Source organism: Mauremys mutica, chromosome 6 (assembly GCF_020497125.1).
Source record: "Mauremys mutica isolate MM-2020 ecotype Southern chromosome 6, ASM2049712v1, whole genome shotgun sequence".
Classification (NCBI taxonomy): Eukaryota; Metazoa; Chordata; order Testudines; family Geoemydidae; genus Mauremys; species Mauremys mutica.
The window spans coordinates 110,350,241-110,365,901 of record NC_059077.1 but is presented as its reverse complement, the minus strand read 5'-3'; the positions used below and the strand labels follow the sequence as shown (position 1 = coordinate 110,365,901).

General features: G+C 43.5%; 1 protein-coding gene across 5 annotated transcripts in view; it reads right to left on the bottom strand.

Moving 5' to 3' along the window:
- TEK (TEK receptor tyrosine kinase) overlaps window positions 1-15,661 on the bottom strand; it is a 67,167-nt gene that overhangs the window by 12,799 nt on the left and 38,707 nt on the right. For 4 of the 5 annotated variants that reach the window (XM_045021606.1, XM_045021608.1, XM_045021610.1 and 1 more), the window contains 6 exons: window positions 13,473-13,769; window positions 10,697-10,990; window positions 9,947-10,104; window positions 8,694-8,904; window positions 4,288-4,398; window positions 3,101-3,291 (listed from right to left, as the gene is read on the bottom strand). In XM_045021606.1, the coding sequence (XP_044877541.1) occupies window positions 3,101-3,291; window positions 4,288-4,398; window positions 8,694-8,904; window positions 9,947-10,104; window positions 10,697-10,990; window positions 13,473-13,769 (1,262 nt within the window). The remainder of the gene's footprint in view (window positions 1-3,100; window positions 3,292-4,287; window positions 4,399-8,693; window positions 8,905-9,946; window positions 10,105-10,696; window positions 10,991-13,472; window positions 13,770-15,661) is intronic. The other variant, XM_045021609.1, reaches the window with a different exon arrangement.

The following is a 15,661-nucleotide window of genomic DNA, read 5'->3' as shown; positions in this document are numbered from 1 at the left end:
TGTCCCCATCCAGGACATCTGCAGAGCGGCTACCTGGTCTTCGGTCCACACCTTCGCCTCCCATTACGCGTTGGTGCAGCAGTCTAGAGACGACGCAGCCTTCGGCTCTGCGGTATTACACTCCGCCACGTCTCACTCCGACCCCACTGCCTAAGGTAAGGCTTGGGAATCACCTAACTGGAATGCATTGGAGCAATCACTCGAAGAAGAAAAGACGGTTACTCACCTGTAGTAACTGGTGTTCTTCGAGATGTGTTGCTCCAATCCATTCCAGACCCGCCCTCCTTCCCCACTGTCGGAGTAGCCGGCAAGAAGGAACTGAGGAGCGGACGGGCCGGCTGGGGTATATATTTAGCGCCATAGCGGCGCCACTCCAGGGGGCGCCAGCCGGCCCGCCGGAGTTGCTAGGGAAAAAAGTTCCGGAGAAGCCGTGCACGCGCGGCGCGCACACCTAACTGGAATGGATTGGAGCAACACATCTCGAAGAACACCAGTTACTACAGGTGAGTAACCGTCTTTTAGTACTGCCCCTTTGACATAGTTAATCACTGCCCCCTGACGTGGCTAGTTATCACCTTGTTCATGTTGGTTCGAATAAAACATCTCTATTACGGACTGTCAACCTGGCATTATCTTTTAGGAGGGGTCAGTCTGTTCCTGTTACCCTTGGGGAATGTTTTTGTACCATCCTTGATATCGGAGTGTTCTGGTACCACTTGATATCGGGACGTGTTTGCGTGAGTATTCTGTGACTAGCACTTCTTAGGAATGTGTATTTATGCAGTATCAGCTCTGTTCTTGCCAGATTCTGGGAGCAGGTCCTGCCTCATACCAGGCCTCTGATACAAGGGCTTATGTCTCAGGCCCTCTTCCTACAACACGCATGACCCTTGGGTTTTGCATTATGCTGTGAGCTACATTCAAAACTGCCAAATGCAGAAACCATGGCAAAGGAAACAATACAGTGACAGTATATTGAAAATAGCGATTAAAGCTTCTGATTTAATAGAGAAAAAGGAAAAGGAAGAAAACAGCGAGAGTATTAACTGCAAATTCCTAAACCCCCATAAATTACCATCCATGTCAAAATATCTCATGAAGCCACATAAACCCAACAAATCTGGCCTCCATCTAGGCACCTGAAAAGAGGGCTGCCCAGAGGATTCCGGGGGCCTGGGGCAAAGCAATTTCGGGGACCCCTTCCATTAAAAAAAAGTTGCAATATTATAGAATACTGTATTCTCGTGGGAGCCCCTGCGGGGCCTGGGGCAAATTGCCCCACTTGCCTCCCACCCCACCCCGTGGGCAGCCCTGCCTGAAAAGGCTGTAAGAGCAGTCTTAAAATGGAGGTCAAAGTCTAACTGCTTCAGTACTTAATTTGTAATGAACGAGGTGCCAGGGCTCAAGCAATTTTTTACCCAGAAGTGCGAGGGCTGAGCCCTGACAAGCCCTGCACAAATTAAGCACTGGGCTGCTCACATCCCTATACATAGTCACATCCCTGCCACCTAGTGCCAGTGTACTTTTGCCAGTGGCTACAGTAATATGCCTGGGCTGGAATGCCACCTAATCCTCTCCCATCCCCCTCTGGAATACCCCTCTGTCATTCTAGCCATGAAGAGGTCTGGAGAATGGCATGTCCTGGAGTTTCAAGGGGAGACAGAAACAAACCAGGGAATTTCCACCCCCCTGTTCCCCCTCTGGACAGATTTAAGGATGGCATCAAAAATTCAGCCCTTGTTTTAACTTGCGCTAGTAATTTTCTGCCAATTTCAAAACAAGAAAGTCACACACTTTTTTAGGAGAGAGAGCAAGTTGATAAGGTGGCCTTCTCACCCACTTAGAACTGATACTGTACTTGGGTGGCAGCTAACTGTCACTGTCTACCGAGGTATTTATTAGAGGGAGTGGAAAAATGGGAAAACAAATTAATGACAATTTTGAAATTGTGAAATTATTTCCACTTCATAGCGTTTGAAACTGAGCCATTTTTTATTTGTTCAAAATTTTTGTCATACATTCCCCCCAAAAGTTCAATGTTTTGAAATGTTAAAATTTGAATGTTCAAAAAGTTGAATTTTGGATTTTCTCTGCCTGCTTTCTAGCCTCTGATGTCCAGGGTTTTTTCACTTTTAAAAAAAAATTCATTTTAACTTTTGCTAGACTTTAACTTTTCAAACCTTTCTCAATTTTAGAAAAGTTACAGTGTGGCAAAAGGAAAAATGAAATAAAAAGAAATTTTTTAAAGAGACAAAAGCCCCTACCTGACTCATCATTCATGCTATTGCATTCAGTAGGGAAAAGGGGGCAGAATGAAGTTTTTTTGAAACATTTTTGCTTTCTACAAAAAAGTGGAAATTTTGAAAAATCTGACCGCTTTTAGCAGAAGTTTTAGGTTTTGAAAAAGCGCATTTATTGAAAAAATATTTTGAATGAAAAACGTTGACCCGTTCTAGTATTTATACTGCACTCGTTAGCATAGTGTCTAATCACCAAAGGAGTGGATTGCTTAACAATTTCACTGCTGATCTCTGCTGCTTGCTTTTGTGTAGCCATGTTCTACTGGCATGTCACTATTTCAAAAGGTGATATTCCCTGTGCATGAAATAACTTGAAAGTAGGCAAAGCAGTAGTGAAGCAGTACATTTATTGTGGTGAAGTCGCCCTTCCATTAGATTACTCTTTCATATTCTAAGCTATGAGATGATACAACCTACAAGGCACTCAGAAGAAAAGAAAATAAACCAATTCTATCAAGAAGTACTTACGTGAAAATGCCTTTTGGTGATAATCTTGAGTTTCATTCAGATTTATTTTTAAGTGTTGCATGCATGCTCAGATAATATGGTGACAAGAGCCATATACATAGGTGAGTGAGTGAATATGAGTGGATAGATAGATAGATAGATAGATAGATAGATCCACGTTCTAGAAGAAAGAAATCTGAGTTGGAGGAACAAATAACTCACTGAAGAAATGCATAAAATATCAGTTCTGGTGTAGTACTACCAATACATACTGAATAGGGGCGACAAAAATTAGATCAAGCCCTAAAAAATAAAGCACAGTGGTTTTAAAAGGCAAGAAGCTCAGAGCTGACCTGTTTTTGGCTTAAGTAGTCCATCCCTCTGGCCACATCTGCTGCAAAATGCAGAAGCTGCTGCGAGGACAGAGTGGAGGCAGTGCTGTTGGCAATAGCAAATGCTGGGTCTGTCTCCAGCACTCTGCTCTTCCTCAGGAAATCGAGTAAATTTCCATGGGGAGCATATTCAATAGCCAGGTAAAGATACCCTAATGTAAAACAGAGAGAGCAGTATTACATAACAAGCTAAACATGGAGACAGTGTCAGTGATTATGCATTTCCCCTGATAGGGTCCCACTACTACAGTATAATGCCACACAAGATGCAAACAAACCAACCAACCTTGTAACTCCCAGGTGCAGAAGAAGATGGCAATGATGGCCATTTCAGAAAGATTCTTGTGATTTTATAGTTCAAAAAGAGTTTTTCATAACAGAAAGGTTGCAGCCCAGCAGTTCACAATGTGGAATACAGTAGAACCTCAGAGTTACAAATACCTCGGGAATGGAGGTTGTTCGTAACTCTGAACAAAACTTTATGGTTTGAAACTTACTGTGCAGAAGAAAAATGCTGCTTTTAACCATCTTCATTTAAATTAAATAAGCACAGAAATAGTTTCTTTACCTTGTCAAACCTTTTTTTAAACCTTTCCTTTATTCTTTTAGTAGTTTACATTTAACACAGGACTCTACTTGCTTTTTTTTTTTTGTGTGTGTCTGCTGCTGCCTGATTGCGTATTTCCAGTGCCAAATGAAGTCTGTGGTTGACTGGTCAGTTCATAATTCTGGTGTCCATAACTTTAAAGTTCTACTGTAGTACATGGCCAGATCATTAACTGGTGTGGATCTATTCACTTCAGTGAGCCTCCCAGGTAAACATTGGCTTATGAACGAACCTCCTGTCCAACTACCCCATTGCTTGGTTTTCAAACAGATTAATTCTGCAAACCACCAAAAAGAGCACTGCTGATCACTGGTGGTCCACAGACCACTGTTTAGCTATGTCGTGTTTTCTGGTTATTATGCATCTAAATATTTTATGTAAAATCTACTTATATTTTATGTTATGAACAGGGTGATATTTTTCCTTTTTTGAGTACAATAATTACTTTAATATAAGGAGAATTTCTGGCCTGGACAAATATGTAGTTTTATATTTTATTTTATTGTATAATTTTTAAAGTCAGGTAAACAAAATATCCTACCCCGATGTTCACATGCTCCCAAAAGATTTATGATATTATGATGATGTCCAAGTTTACAAAGAACTTCCAATTCTCCAGCAAAGTCTCTGTGATCATCCTTTGAGGCATACTCTAGAAATCAAAGAAACATTTATTTATGTACTCATCTAAACTGCAGTTAAAACCACACTGTTGCTACTATTCATTAAGACAAGACCTTGGACTACTGGTTGATGTCGAAGAGGGATAAACTCCATGGTATTCCAGTTTTTACCTAAATAATAACATAATTCTTCAATCAAAAACCTAGAGGCATCATAATGTCTTCAACAGTCACACCCAATATGTCACTCCTCTTATGGTATGGAGACACAATATGCCTTAGCAGATTATACAAATCCACCAGCCTAAAAAAGCGAGTGAGCAGATCTTGATATTGAAGTCCCCAAATACCAAACGCCTTAAAGCATCCAATTCAAGGGTAATAAAAGTACCCAAGTGAGCTTATTCCAAAATCCATCGATAGGCTAACGTGATCATACACCAGAAATATTTTTCACCTAGCACACTTACAATGCAGCACAAAATAAGACTTCTGTGAAGTCTGGTGTAGGAAACCAACTGAACCCATCTGCTGCTTATCTATGATGAAAAGTTCTTTTAACATCTAAAAATGAGGATATGATCTGAAACATCATAACACCGTTGTGGAATATGCCTGGTTTTATATATAAACCTTGTCTACAGCTATGATTCATCTTGTCCTTAATTAAGGGTCCAATCTAACCTTACCTGAAGTCAATCAAAAGACTCTACTGGGAGGTGGATTGAGCATAATAATCCCTAAAGAGCTTGGATCTCTCTGATTAAAAGATACATTATAAATATTGGGAGCTTGGCTGGAGCGTTGCCCCTAAACTTATATTTTGATTTACCATATACAATTTTACTTGCGTCTGTTTGTACTTGTCTATTGTAGCTGGCATAACCAGGGTGGTACTGCCCTTCTGGGCTATCCACACTTCGACCAGTTTTTCATCCATAAAAGATGCACACTGGGTGTGACGAATGACTAGTGAGGTATTAGAAGGTTTTGGTCTGGCTTGGTAAATCTAAATATTGGCATATCCACCAGGTTTGGGGATTGTTTGCCCCATTCTTTGCAGTTCATCCTAATTGACTGACCTCACTCGGCTCCCCTGGGATTCCGGGCACAGTGGCATAGTCGTGCTTGGACACACATTACCACAGGTTAACTGGGTTTTTGGATCAAAACCACACACTTGTCAAAAATTAATTTTGATATGGGAGAGTTTAAGGGTTAAAAATCAGTTACAGTTAGTGACCCAGATCCTACAAAGATCCTGACAGAAAAAGCCAGGAAGAATTGTGCTCACAGAGGGGGGTGTCTTTTAATAAATGGCCCCAGAGCAAGAACTGAAAAATCTGTTTATGGCCAGTCATCAGGAAGCAGACGCAGCGAAAATGCTTTCAGTGAGAAACCAGGCGCAACTTGAACAAAAGCGAATAGATCTTGGATTGCAGGAAAAGCAAAGATAGCTGATATGGAAAGAGACGCTGCTGAAAGAGAATGCCTATGTTTTGAACATGAACAAAGAATTGCATATATTTGATTGCAGGAACTAGAAACTAAGGCCAAAATGGACAGACTTAAGCTGCAGCTCAAGAGAATGAAAGAACTGTATCATCCTGAAAAGCCAGCTCCTCCCAGCAGCAAAGATGGGGATAGAATCTATCCAGTTTGTAACAATGTTGGTATGTTGTTTGACTCTAGGCAGTTGTCTGTGTGTAACCAAAATACACCCCAACTCTGCCACCTTTTATGTAAATATTTTTACTGTGAGCTCAGGTGAAGGTAACCCCATAACTTGGGCAGAGAATGTACAAATCAATGGTAAAAGCTGTTTAGGGCAAATGACAGGTTCTAACATCACTCTTTTTTAAAGAGGATCTTGTCAAAGAGGAAGATTACTTAACGGGTGAAAGTGTGAATATTGTAATCCTCTGTGAGTTTACTGTACATGTGCCTTTAGCCAGAATCCACCTTGAATGGAATGGCATTAAACATGAAGTGATAGCTGCTGTCTTTTGATTGAGCAGGATATTAAAGCTTTGTTCAGTCAGATTAAAATAAACCAGTCACAGGAAAGAAATAATCCTAAACCTGTGTCTATTAGGAATTGCCTATTGAGGAATTCTCCAAATGTTTGTCTGTGGAAAATAGCTCTGTGTGTCTGTCCAGAAAAGCAGTTTATATGTGAATGAAGTTTCTGAATGTCTGTCTAATATCTCAGGGTACGTCCATACTACCCGCCGGATTGGCAGGTAGTGATCAATCTATCGGGGATCGATTTATCATGTCTAGTGTAGACGCGATAAGATCGATCCCCAATCACTCTGCCGTCGACTCCGGAACTCCACCGCGGCGAGAAGCAGAAGCGGAATCGACAGGGGAGCGGCAGCGGTCGACTCGCCGCCATCCTCACGGCCAGGTAAATCGACCTAAGATACGCTGACTTCAGCTACGCTATTCACATAGTTGAAGTTGCATATCTTAGGTCAACCCCCCACGCAGTGTAGACCTAGCCTCAGAAGTGAATCTGGAATTAGACAAAGCACAGAAAGAACTCACTGGTCAGGAAAATGTTTCACTAGAGCAGATTAAAGTTGATGATCAAATTAAAAACCCAAACTGAGAAAGAAAGGGTTAAGCATCCTGCAGGACAAATGACACAAATTCAACCCTGAAAAACATGTGGGTAGATGTTTGTGTTTTTGTGTATTTACATATATATGGGTAGCGATCAACAATGTAATCAAACAGTCTGTCTATGCTGTATTCTGTTAATTCAGAGATCAAAAGAAATTCTTAACAATTAAATGAACTGTAAACCTAGGATATCGTTGTATTCATCTCTCTTTGAAATGTATAGCAAATCATCTGCAAATGGTGGGAAAACAGGCAATTGCCTTATGTGGATCTGTGTGGATAATTACTGGCGATGCTTAGGAAATGAGTGTCTATTGTTCTCCGAGGGACTCCGAGCTGTCACAAGAGAGCCTGAGGCTGTATGAAAAAGGGCTTGGGTCCTGATCCTGTCGTCTCAGATCTGCTTGAGGCTTCATGCAGGGGAAGCCTAAGCCACAAGCACTGAGATCCCAGCGCTGACTGGCCTGCCCTGAATACAAACACTGGACTATAACCTATGAACTATTTCTGAAGGAACTCTTTGCCTCTACAAAGCTCACCGTCTCTGCTATGAATCTCAAGCCCTGTACTCATGTCTGTGTGTATACTGATCTTCTAACCAATCTTCTCTCCCTTTTCTTTTTTAATACATTTTAGTTTAGTTAATAAGAATTGGCTGGAGCGTGTATTTGGGTAAGATCTGGAATATTCATTAACCTGGGTGGTAATGTGTCTGATCCTTTGGGATTGGTAGAACCTTTTTATATGATTAATAAGATTTTCATTAGTCCTCATTGTATTTAACTTGGGTGTCTGGGTGAAGGCCTGAGGCTGGGTTACTTTAAGGCAACTGTGTTGTTGGCTTCTGGGTAACAAGTATTATAGAAGGCTTTGTGCTGGCTTGGTAAATCTAAGTATTGGAATATCCACCAGCTTTGGGGATTCTCTGCCCGATTCTTTGCAATTCATCCTAACTGAGTGACCTCAGTCGGCTCCCCTGGTATTCTGGTCACACTGGGTATCATTGAAAACTCAGCATTCACCATTCCATGCAGCAGCAGCAACCATGCTTTCTCTTCTTCTTCTTCTTAGAATGGGTGATACAATGGCCACCCTTAAACAACTGCCAGTTTCCTTGGATAATGACTTAGAGAGCTGCATAACAACATCTCAGTATCTGCAGTATTCCAGGCACGATAGTGGCAGTATTCTAGTATTTTTGGAACTTAGATACCATGCTGATATGCATCTTAAAAGTACCTTAGACAGAGAAGTGATGCCCGACAATAAGTAGAGGGAAATTTAAATGACCCTGCAAATATACTACTACCTTATCTATTTATTTAGGGCAACCTTGGCAAGTTTTAAACGCTCTGTGCCATTATCACTGTGGAGTAGCAAATGATGAGCTTTTCATATGACCCATCAAACAGACTGAAACTCACATGTAAAAGTCAGCACTCAATGATACCGGGTTAAACTATAAAAAACACACAGACGGGGAAAAAAAGCCATCACCAGGATGCAAACGTCGGGCAGACAAAAGCAGCAGTGATCTTATTATTCACGCTCATTATTTAGCTAGTATTTATATTACAGTAGCAACCAGAGGCCCCAGTCAGAATCAAGGTCCCCTTGTGCCAGGCACTGTACAATCCCAGATAAACGTAGGGCCCTGGCCTCACAGACTCTACATTCTTTAATGCAAACTGCTGACCTTTCATCCTTTTGATGGCAGCATCCATTCGCAAGCCATCCTTCTTAATTCGTGCTTTAAGGACTTGTCCAAAGTTGCCCTCCCCGATCACATCTTGAAATTTGATGTCATTCCACTCGAGGACTGGATAGATAGTGTGGTCTGGGCTGTTCTTGGCTTTCCTGCTCAGAGTGAGAGTTCCTGAGTTAAACTGGACAGCTGGCTCTTCTCTCTGTGAAAAAAATTAACCAGGTGTTCGTAGTTGTTGTTGGTAACATTTGGAGTAATACCACAGAACTTATTGTGCACTCAGTATAAGCATATGGGAGCTGAGCCTTCTCTTGCTTATTGTCTTCTGCAGAGTAATTTCAGGTTTATACTGTCTAAATGAGAGGAATGTCAGACACTTGCTGACTGCTTTTATGATAGTGTAGGGGAGGCTGACAGAAAGTAGGCTACAGGGTTGGATAAGCTTCCCTCTTCATATTGAGCAGGTTCTACTGCAGTGTTGAGGAAGAAAGAAGAGACAGTGAAACATCTGAGCAAACTATTACATCTAGCAACTAAATCATCTCCACTCTGTCCCTTGCCTAATCAGGCTGTGGTGCAGCAAATAGACTGCTGTGTTCGAAGGGTCATCCTCACTTTAATTAATGCATTCCCATAGGATTTGCTTCTGTGGAAGAAAAGCATGTAGGGAGAGTTTCCATGGGACCTAGCAACTGGTGATCATGGCCTATACTGTCCACTGTCTGAAAGAAGCTGGTAGAGGTGTGGTGCTGCCATTGGCTGGCTCCTGGCCTGCTGCGCCCATCTCTAAAAACTGTAAAGGAGCAGTTACTGGGCTCAGAGTAGCAGCAACTTGCACTGCATTTTACAACCCATGGTGCAGCTTAAATGGAGACCATGCCACACAGAGTAGTGTGCTCACAAGCCTTTCTCTGGTCTGGCAGGGCATGCCTCCTGTCCTCACACACATCAGATCACAAACTGGTTCTGCAAAGGAGATAGAAGCAGCAAAGCAGAAGGGGAGACATAGTACATAGCTGCCTTCCTCCTCACGGTGGACCCTCTACTTCGTATCCCACAATTGTGATCCACTGCTCACCTCTGGGTCAGTGGTAGGAAAGCTTGACACTATTAATGCTAACACATACATTGGGGGCAGCTTTATTTTGAAAGTCGGAAGAGGAGGAGGAGGGAACCATCAGGAAAAGACAACAGATGAGGCTGAGATGAACCACTGCACAGACAAAGCAAAACTGGAAACTCACCACCACATTTTGGAAGGCTTGAGCCATTCTGCGCTGGAAGTTGGCTCTCTTTAGCTGCAGCATGATGAGAAAGGCCAGCAGGATTGTTAGGCAGGTCATCCCTGCTGAGCCAAGGATAGCAATCAGCAGCATTTTCCCTCCCTTGGATTCATAGGGAGCTGTTGAGGGGAAAATGGCACTTAGCACCTGGTTAACATTGACAGTCCTCTGAGGGAAGTAAATAAATATTAGCATTCTCATGTTACAGATACACAAATGGAAGCCCAGAGAACTTGGGCCTCATCTTCAGTAGTGCTGAGCACCTGTGGCTCCACTGATTTCAACTGGAGCTGGGGGTGTTCAGCATCTCTGAAAATCAGTCAGTGGGTGGCCAGGCTTGTGAAATTCCATGGCCTGTGTTATGCAGGAGGTCAGATTTGATGAGCTAATGGTCCCTTCTGGCTTTGAACGCTAAACTTCTATCAAACATTGGGCCCTCAATAACTGGGGCACTGAAAGTCAGCGGCCACTTTTGGAAATTGTGTGACTTGCCCCAGAGACAATAACAGAGCTGGGATTCAAATTCTAAGGCCTTTGTCTGGATGTGCATTGTGTATATTTTTCTTAAAATGCAAAACATTCAGAATAACAAATAAATAAAATCTCAGGTGTTCATAGTCCCCAGCTCTGTTCTCAGCTTGCTAACCCACATGGCCTCCCAGACCACCCAGGCATGGTCTGGATTGAGTTCAGTACGCTGGAGTAACCAACCTTTTGTTTCCGGGAGAGTCTTCAGTTCAAGAGAAGCATTTGGGTTGCTCGATCCAATATTGTTCTGTGCACTAATCTGAACCAGATACGCAGTGTTTGGCTCGAGGCCCTTGAGAGGATACTGCGTGGTGGTTGTGTTTTTTATTGTGACGTCAGTGTGGTCAGCAGTGCCATACATCTTGTAGCTGATGATGATGGAGGAGATGGACTGTCCCACAGCAGTTGACCAAGAGATGATGGCAGAGGTGTCCGTGATGTTGAAAATCTTGATGTTGTCAGGTGACGGTGGGATTCCTATGAACAAAAAGAGAACATGTTCCAGTTTACATCCATCCTTGCTCCTTCTCTTAGTGCCGATCCTTTCCCCAGTACTCCCACTGGCTTAAAGAGAACCAGGATCAGGGCGACAGCAAATGAAACTTGACTATGTTTTTATAAAGTTGACATGGTGCATTTCATTCTGGCACCAACTATTGCACTGCTGAACACTTCCAGCAAATTTCTCGTGGTATTCCCTATCCTTGCTAGGAAAAGGAAGAGACTGCTCCAGGTACTATCCTAGACAAAGGGATTCCTCTTGAATTGGGGCAGTGTAATTTTACCTCCTGACTGGATCAGCATCCCTCTGTGGCTCCAGTATCCCTTAGTTTTCATTGCTTTAAGGCCTGTTTTCCTTGTCCATTTAACAGCTGTTAGGAAGGGTAGAAGTCAACTGCAAAACTCCCACAGATTTCAACGGGAGCAGGATTGAGTCCCTAGCTGGTGGCCACAGCCACAGCTGGCAAGATAAATTCTCCTCAGAATAATATACCTATGGTGATATTTCCAGAAGCAGGTCACCACTAGTCATGTTTGTAATACACGCAGGGCCCAGCTGTGCAACCTTTACCAGTGGGGGTAAGCACCTATGCGAATGGGATTAGCACTAAGGTTGCAGGCACGAGTGGTGCAGAGATGTGCCCTTCCAGAGGAGCGTGCTAGAAGCACCGTGCCTCAGGCAAGCACAATGACTTCATGAGCCCCCAGGGAGTGTGGCTGTGGTGACAGTACTGTGGGGGGCAGGTGAATCTATGGCCTTACCACATTCTCATCCCTTCCCACCTCCTTTGAGGATTCTAGCACCAGCATTGCGACAGACTCAACTACTCTCTGCACTCAGTGTAGTGCACAAACATTGCACTCTCTCTTCACCGTTCAGTGGTTGGTACAACTCAGCCAGATTTTCCGAATCAATGGAGAGCCTGTTGTCTTGGATGGAGCTGTGAGTGCCCAGCACGTCTGAGAATCAGGCCCTCAGGGTGGGGTTTTCAAACGCACCGAAGTGATTAGGAGCATGTTTCCCATTGAAAGTCACTGAGACCTGTGCTCCTGAGTCACTGAGGAACTTTTGAAACTCACATCCTTAGTCTCTGACCGGGGAATAAGAATTAGTGCTGACCCTCAGCCATCCCTCTTAACAATAGCTAAAAGCAGCTGTAAGTGTGCATTCAGAAGGACTATGCTATCATTGCAGAGGATTGCTGTGACATTGCACTCCATATGTTTTATGGAAATATGTTTATAAGTGTAAATATAATGTAACTGGACTATGCTTTATGCAAAAGGTCTCTTGTAAGGTATCATTATAAAGCTTATAAACTACTGAGTGTGTTCATCCTATTTGTATGAATATATCATTCTTGTATCTGAAAATGAAAGTATTACTCTGAAGTCCTATTGTAACTGTGCAAAGTGTGGACCATTAATGGTGGCTTGGAATCTTGATGGCTCCCATTAACTAGGACAATTGGTTGTGAATGGCTCTGTTTACTCACAAACCTTCCTGGGTACGTGCAGGCCAGCCCTGAAAGAATGGAGAATGAGGGCTTACATGTCACCTGGTACTGGAATCCATGTTAAACCTGGTGCTTTTCCATTTAGAAGGAGGAGTGGGGACCCAGACATACAGAAGATTCCTGCCTTGTGCCAAAGCTATAAAAGGGGGTGGAACAGAGCAAAGGGGGCTGCAGTCATGAGAAAACCCCTAGTTACCACCTGAGCTGGAACTAACTACAACTGTACCAGGGGAAAGGATTGGGCCCAGACTAGGAAGGAATCTAGTCTGTGAAAGAAGCTTATTGGAACATCTGTGAGGGTCAGATTTACCTGTATTCAGTTTCTTAAATGTATTAGGCTTAGACTTGTGTATTTTGTTTTATTTTGCTTGGTCACTTACTTTGTTCTGTCTGTTATTTCTTGAAACCACTTAAATCCTACTTTTTATACTTCATAAAATCACTTTTGTTTATTAATTATCCCAGCGTAAGTGATAGTACCTGTGGAAGCAAACAGCTGTGCATCTCTCTCAGCGTTATAGAAGGTGGACAATTTATGAGTTTGCCCTGCATAAGCCTTATACAGAGTAAAATGGATTTATTTGAGGTTTGGATCCCACTGGGAGTTGGGTGTCTGAGTGCTGGAGACAGGAGCACTTGCTGATCTGTTTTCAGTTAAGTCTGTAGCTTTGGGGTCATGGTTCAGACCCAGGATCTGTGTTGCAGCAGGTTTGCATGTCTGGTTCAACAAGACAGGGTTCTGGAGTCCCAAGCTGGCAGGGAAGATGGGCTCAGAAGTAGTTTCAGCACATCAGATGACTGTCCCAAGTGGGTCTCTGTGACCAAACCCGTCACAATTACATTTTACAGAGACCTCTAGCAACATCAGAATCCTGCTTTGTGGGGGAGAGGGTAGAGGAAGAGAAAGGATTAAATAAAGTAAAGTGAATCCAGTCACTTACTGTCACTGTAGGTCCATGCATACAAATAATCACTCCACTCTCCGTCAGACCTGGTATTCACACGTACCCTGCACCTATACTGCTGTCTGGGTTCTAAATCACCAATAACCAGAGTGGATATATTTCCTGGCACACCGGTGATAACATTGTCCTGATCACCACTGTTGTCATTCACACTCGTCCTTTCCACTTCTACAAGAAGGTCATCTTCTGGCTTCTGTGCTATTGGCTTCCATGACAAAATCAGAGATGTCTTGCTTTCAGGAATGAGGGTGAGATCTTCTGGTGGAGGAAGACCTTGGAGAATCCACAGAGAGAGAGAAAAAAAACTTTATTTTATGTCTTCTGGATACTTGCACACAAAGGACGGTATTAAAACAATAATCTGGAACTGGCCTTCTGGGTTAGTGGTTAGTGCTTTGCACGGCCAAATGAGGCCTGAGGTCATCCAGAGTTCAAATGTTGTCCTCCATACCTAGCAGAGGCGAGAATTGCTGTTGAGGTCAAATGCTCAGCCCAAGCATGGCGTGTTTTGGGTTGCTTCTCAGGGACATGGCATCCTTGCATGGATCACAATACTGACATTTTTAAACGACTTTAGCATTTTGCAGTGCCCTTGATGGTGCCACTGGAAAGTACTGTCAATCTCTGATGCTGCTGGGCCTGCCACAAGTAGCAGGGTGGTGGATTTCAGATCTTCAGTTTCTCTGCAATGCCATTTGCTTCTCAGAAAATCTGGAATGTCTCCAGCCACCTCCTCCAGCCACATTCCCTCCTGGACTGAAGGATTCATGTGGCTTCATTTGCTCTGTTTTTGTGAAAGATTGTTTACTTCTAACATTTGGTGATAAGGAGTGCTGGTAAGAAACCAAGGGCCTGATGCCTGATTCTCCACTGCTCTGCACTGTGTATAATCATTTATAGTGCTACAAAGTGCACATAAAAGGCTAATACAGGGATTAGCAAGGTTTGTCCCGCGGCCTGCCAAGGTAAGCCCCCTGGCGGGCCGGGTCGGTTTGTTTACTTGCCATGTCAGCAGGTTCAGCCGATCGCGGCTCCCACTCGCCACGGTTCACTGCTCCAGGCCAATGGGGGCTGCGGGAAGTGGCACGGGACGAGGGAGGTGTTGGCCGTGGCTTCCCGCAGCCCCCATTGGCCTGGAGCGGCAAACCACAGCCAGTGGGAGCTGCGATCAGCCGAATCTGTGGACGCGGCAGGTAAACAAACCGGCCTGGCCGGCCAAGCGTTGCCGATCCCTGGGCTAATATGTCAATTTGGCAGCATTCTACATTCTGCATTCGCTTTCATAGGTGTAAATGACTACACATGGGGCAAGGCAATGGAGAATCAGACCCTGTCACTTAGTTCCTGTCCACAGTCACATTCGCTAGATCAGAATAGCAGAAGTAAACTCCCCTCTCACTTCCTACAGTTCTTCGAAGGAGAATGAGGAGGCCTGAATAACTATATTGTGTGTTGTTAAGTAAAACAACAGAGCTATGGGACAATATAGAACAGAGATAATAGACTTGGGAATTCAAATGACATTGAAGTAGATGGGGTGAAGGGAATAGAGCTAATACTCCACAGCTAGTAGATCCCTGTTTGGTTGCTGGTGTGCACAAGCTCCGTATAAAGAACTGTTGACCCGGGTATCAGCAAAAAAGTATCTTTCTTGTCTCATGTCCTTCACTGGGATGGAGGAGGGTTGAAAGATTACTGATGCAAAGTGGAAGTTTTTAAACCTGAGGAAAGGGCCAGGCCCCTCTCTTTTTATTGCTGGGTCATTTCCATTTTAAGGGTTCAGTAAACAAGAAGTCATTTATTTAGTGCTTGAGTATTTGATTGCTTCCTGTTCCTTGACTCAGTATGAGATTCTGATTTTTAAATTGTCTTAACCTTAAAGAAGTCAACATCGTCTAATGGTTAGAGCCATCACTAGTAACCAGGAGAAGGGGTTCTATCCCCAACATAGCTGAGTACTCGCTGTGTGGCATTGGGCAAGTTACCTAACCTCATTGTGCCTCAGTTTTCCCACCTGTAAAATGGGGAGAATTATATTTCGCCACTTTTGCAATTCTTCCCCCATTTTCCTTTGCTTTGCTTGAGACTCCTCTGAAAGGACCTGAGCCTCCCCGGGCCTCACTGTTTGAGAAACATTGTTTTGAGGCTTGGTCCAAAACCCACTG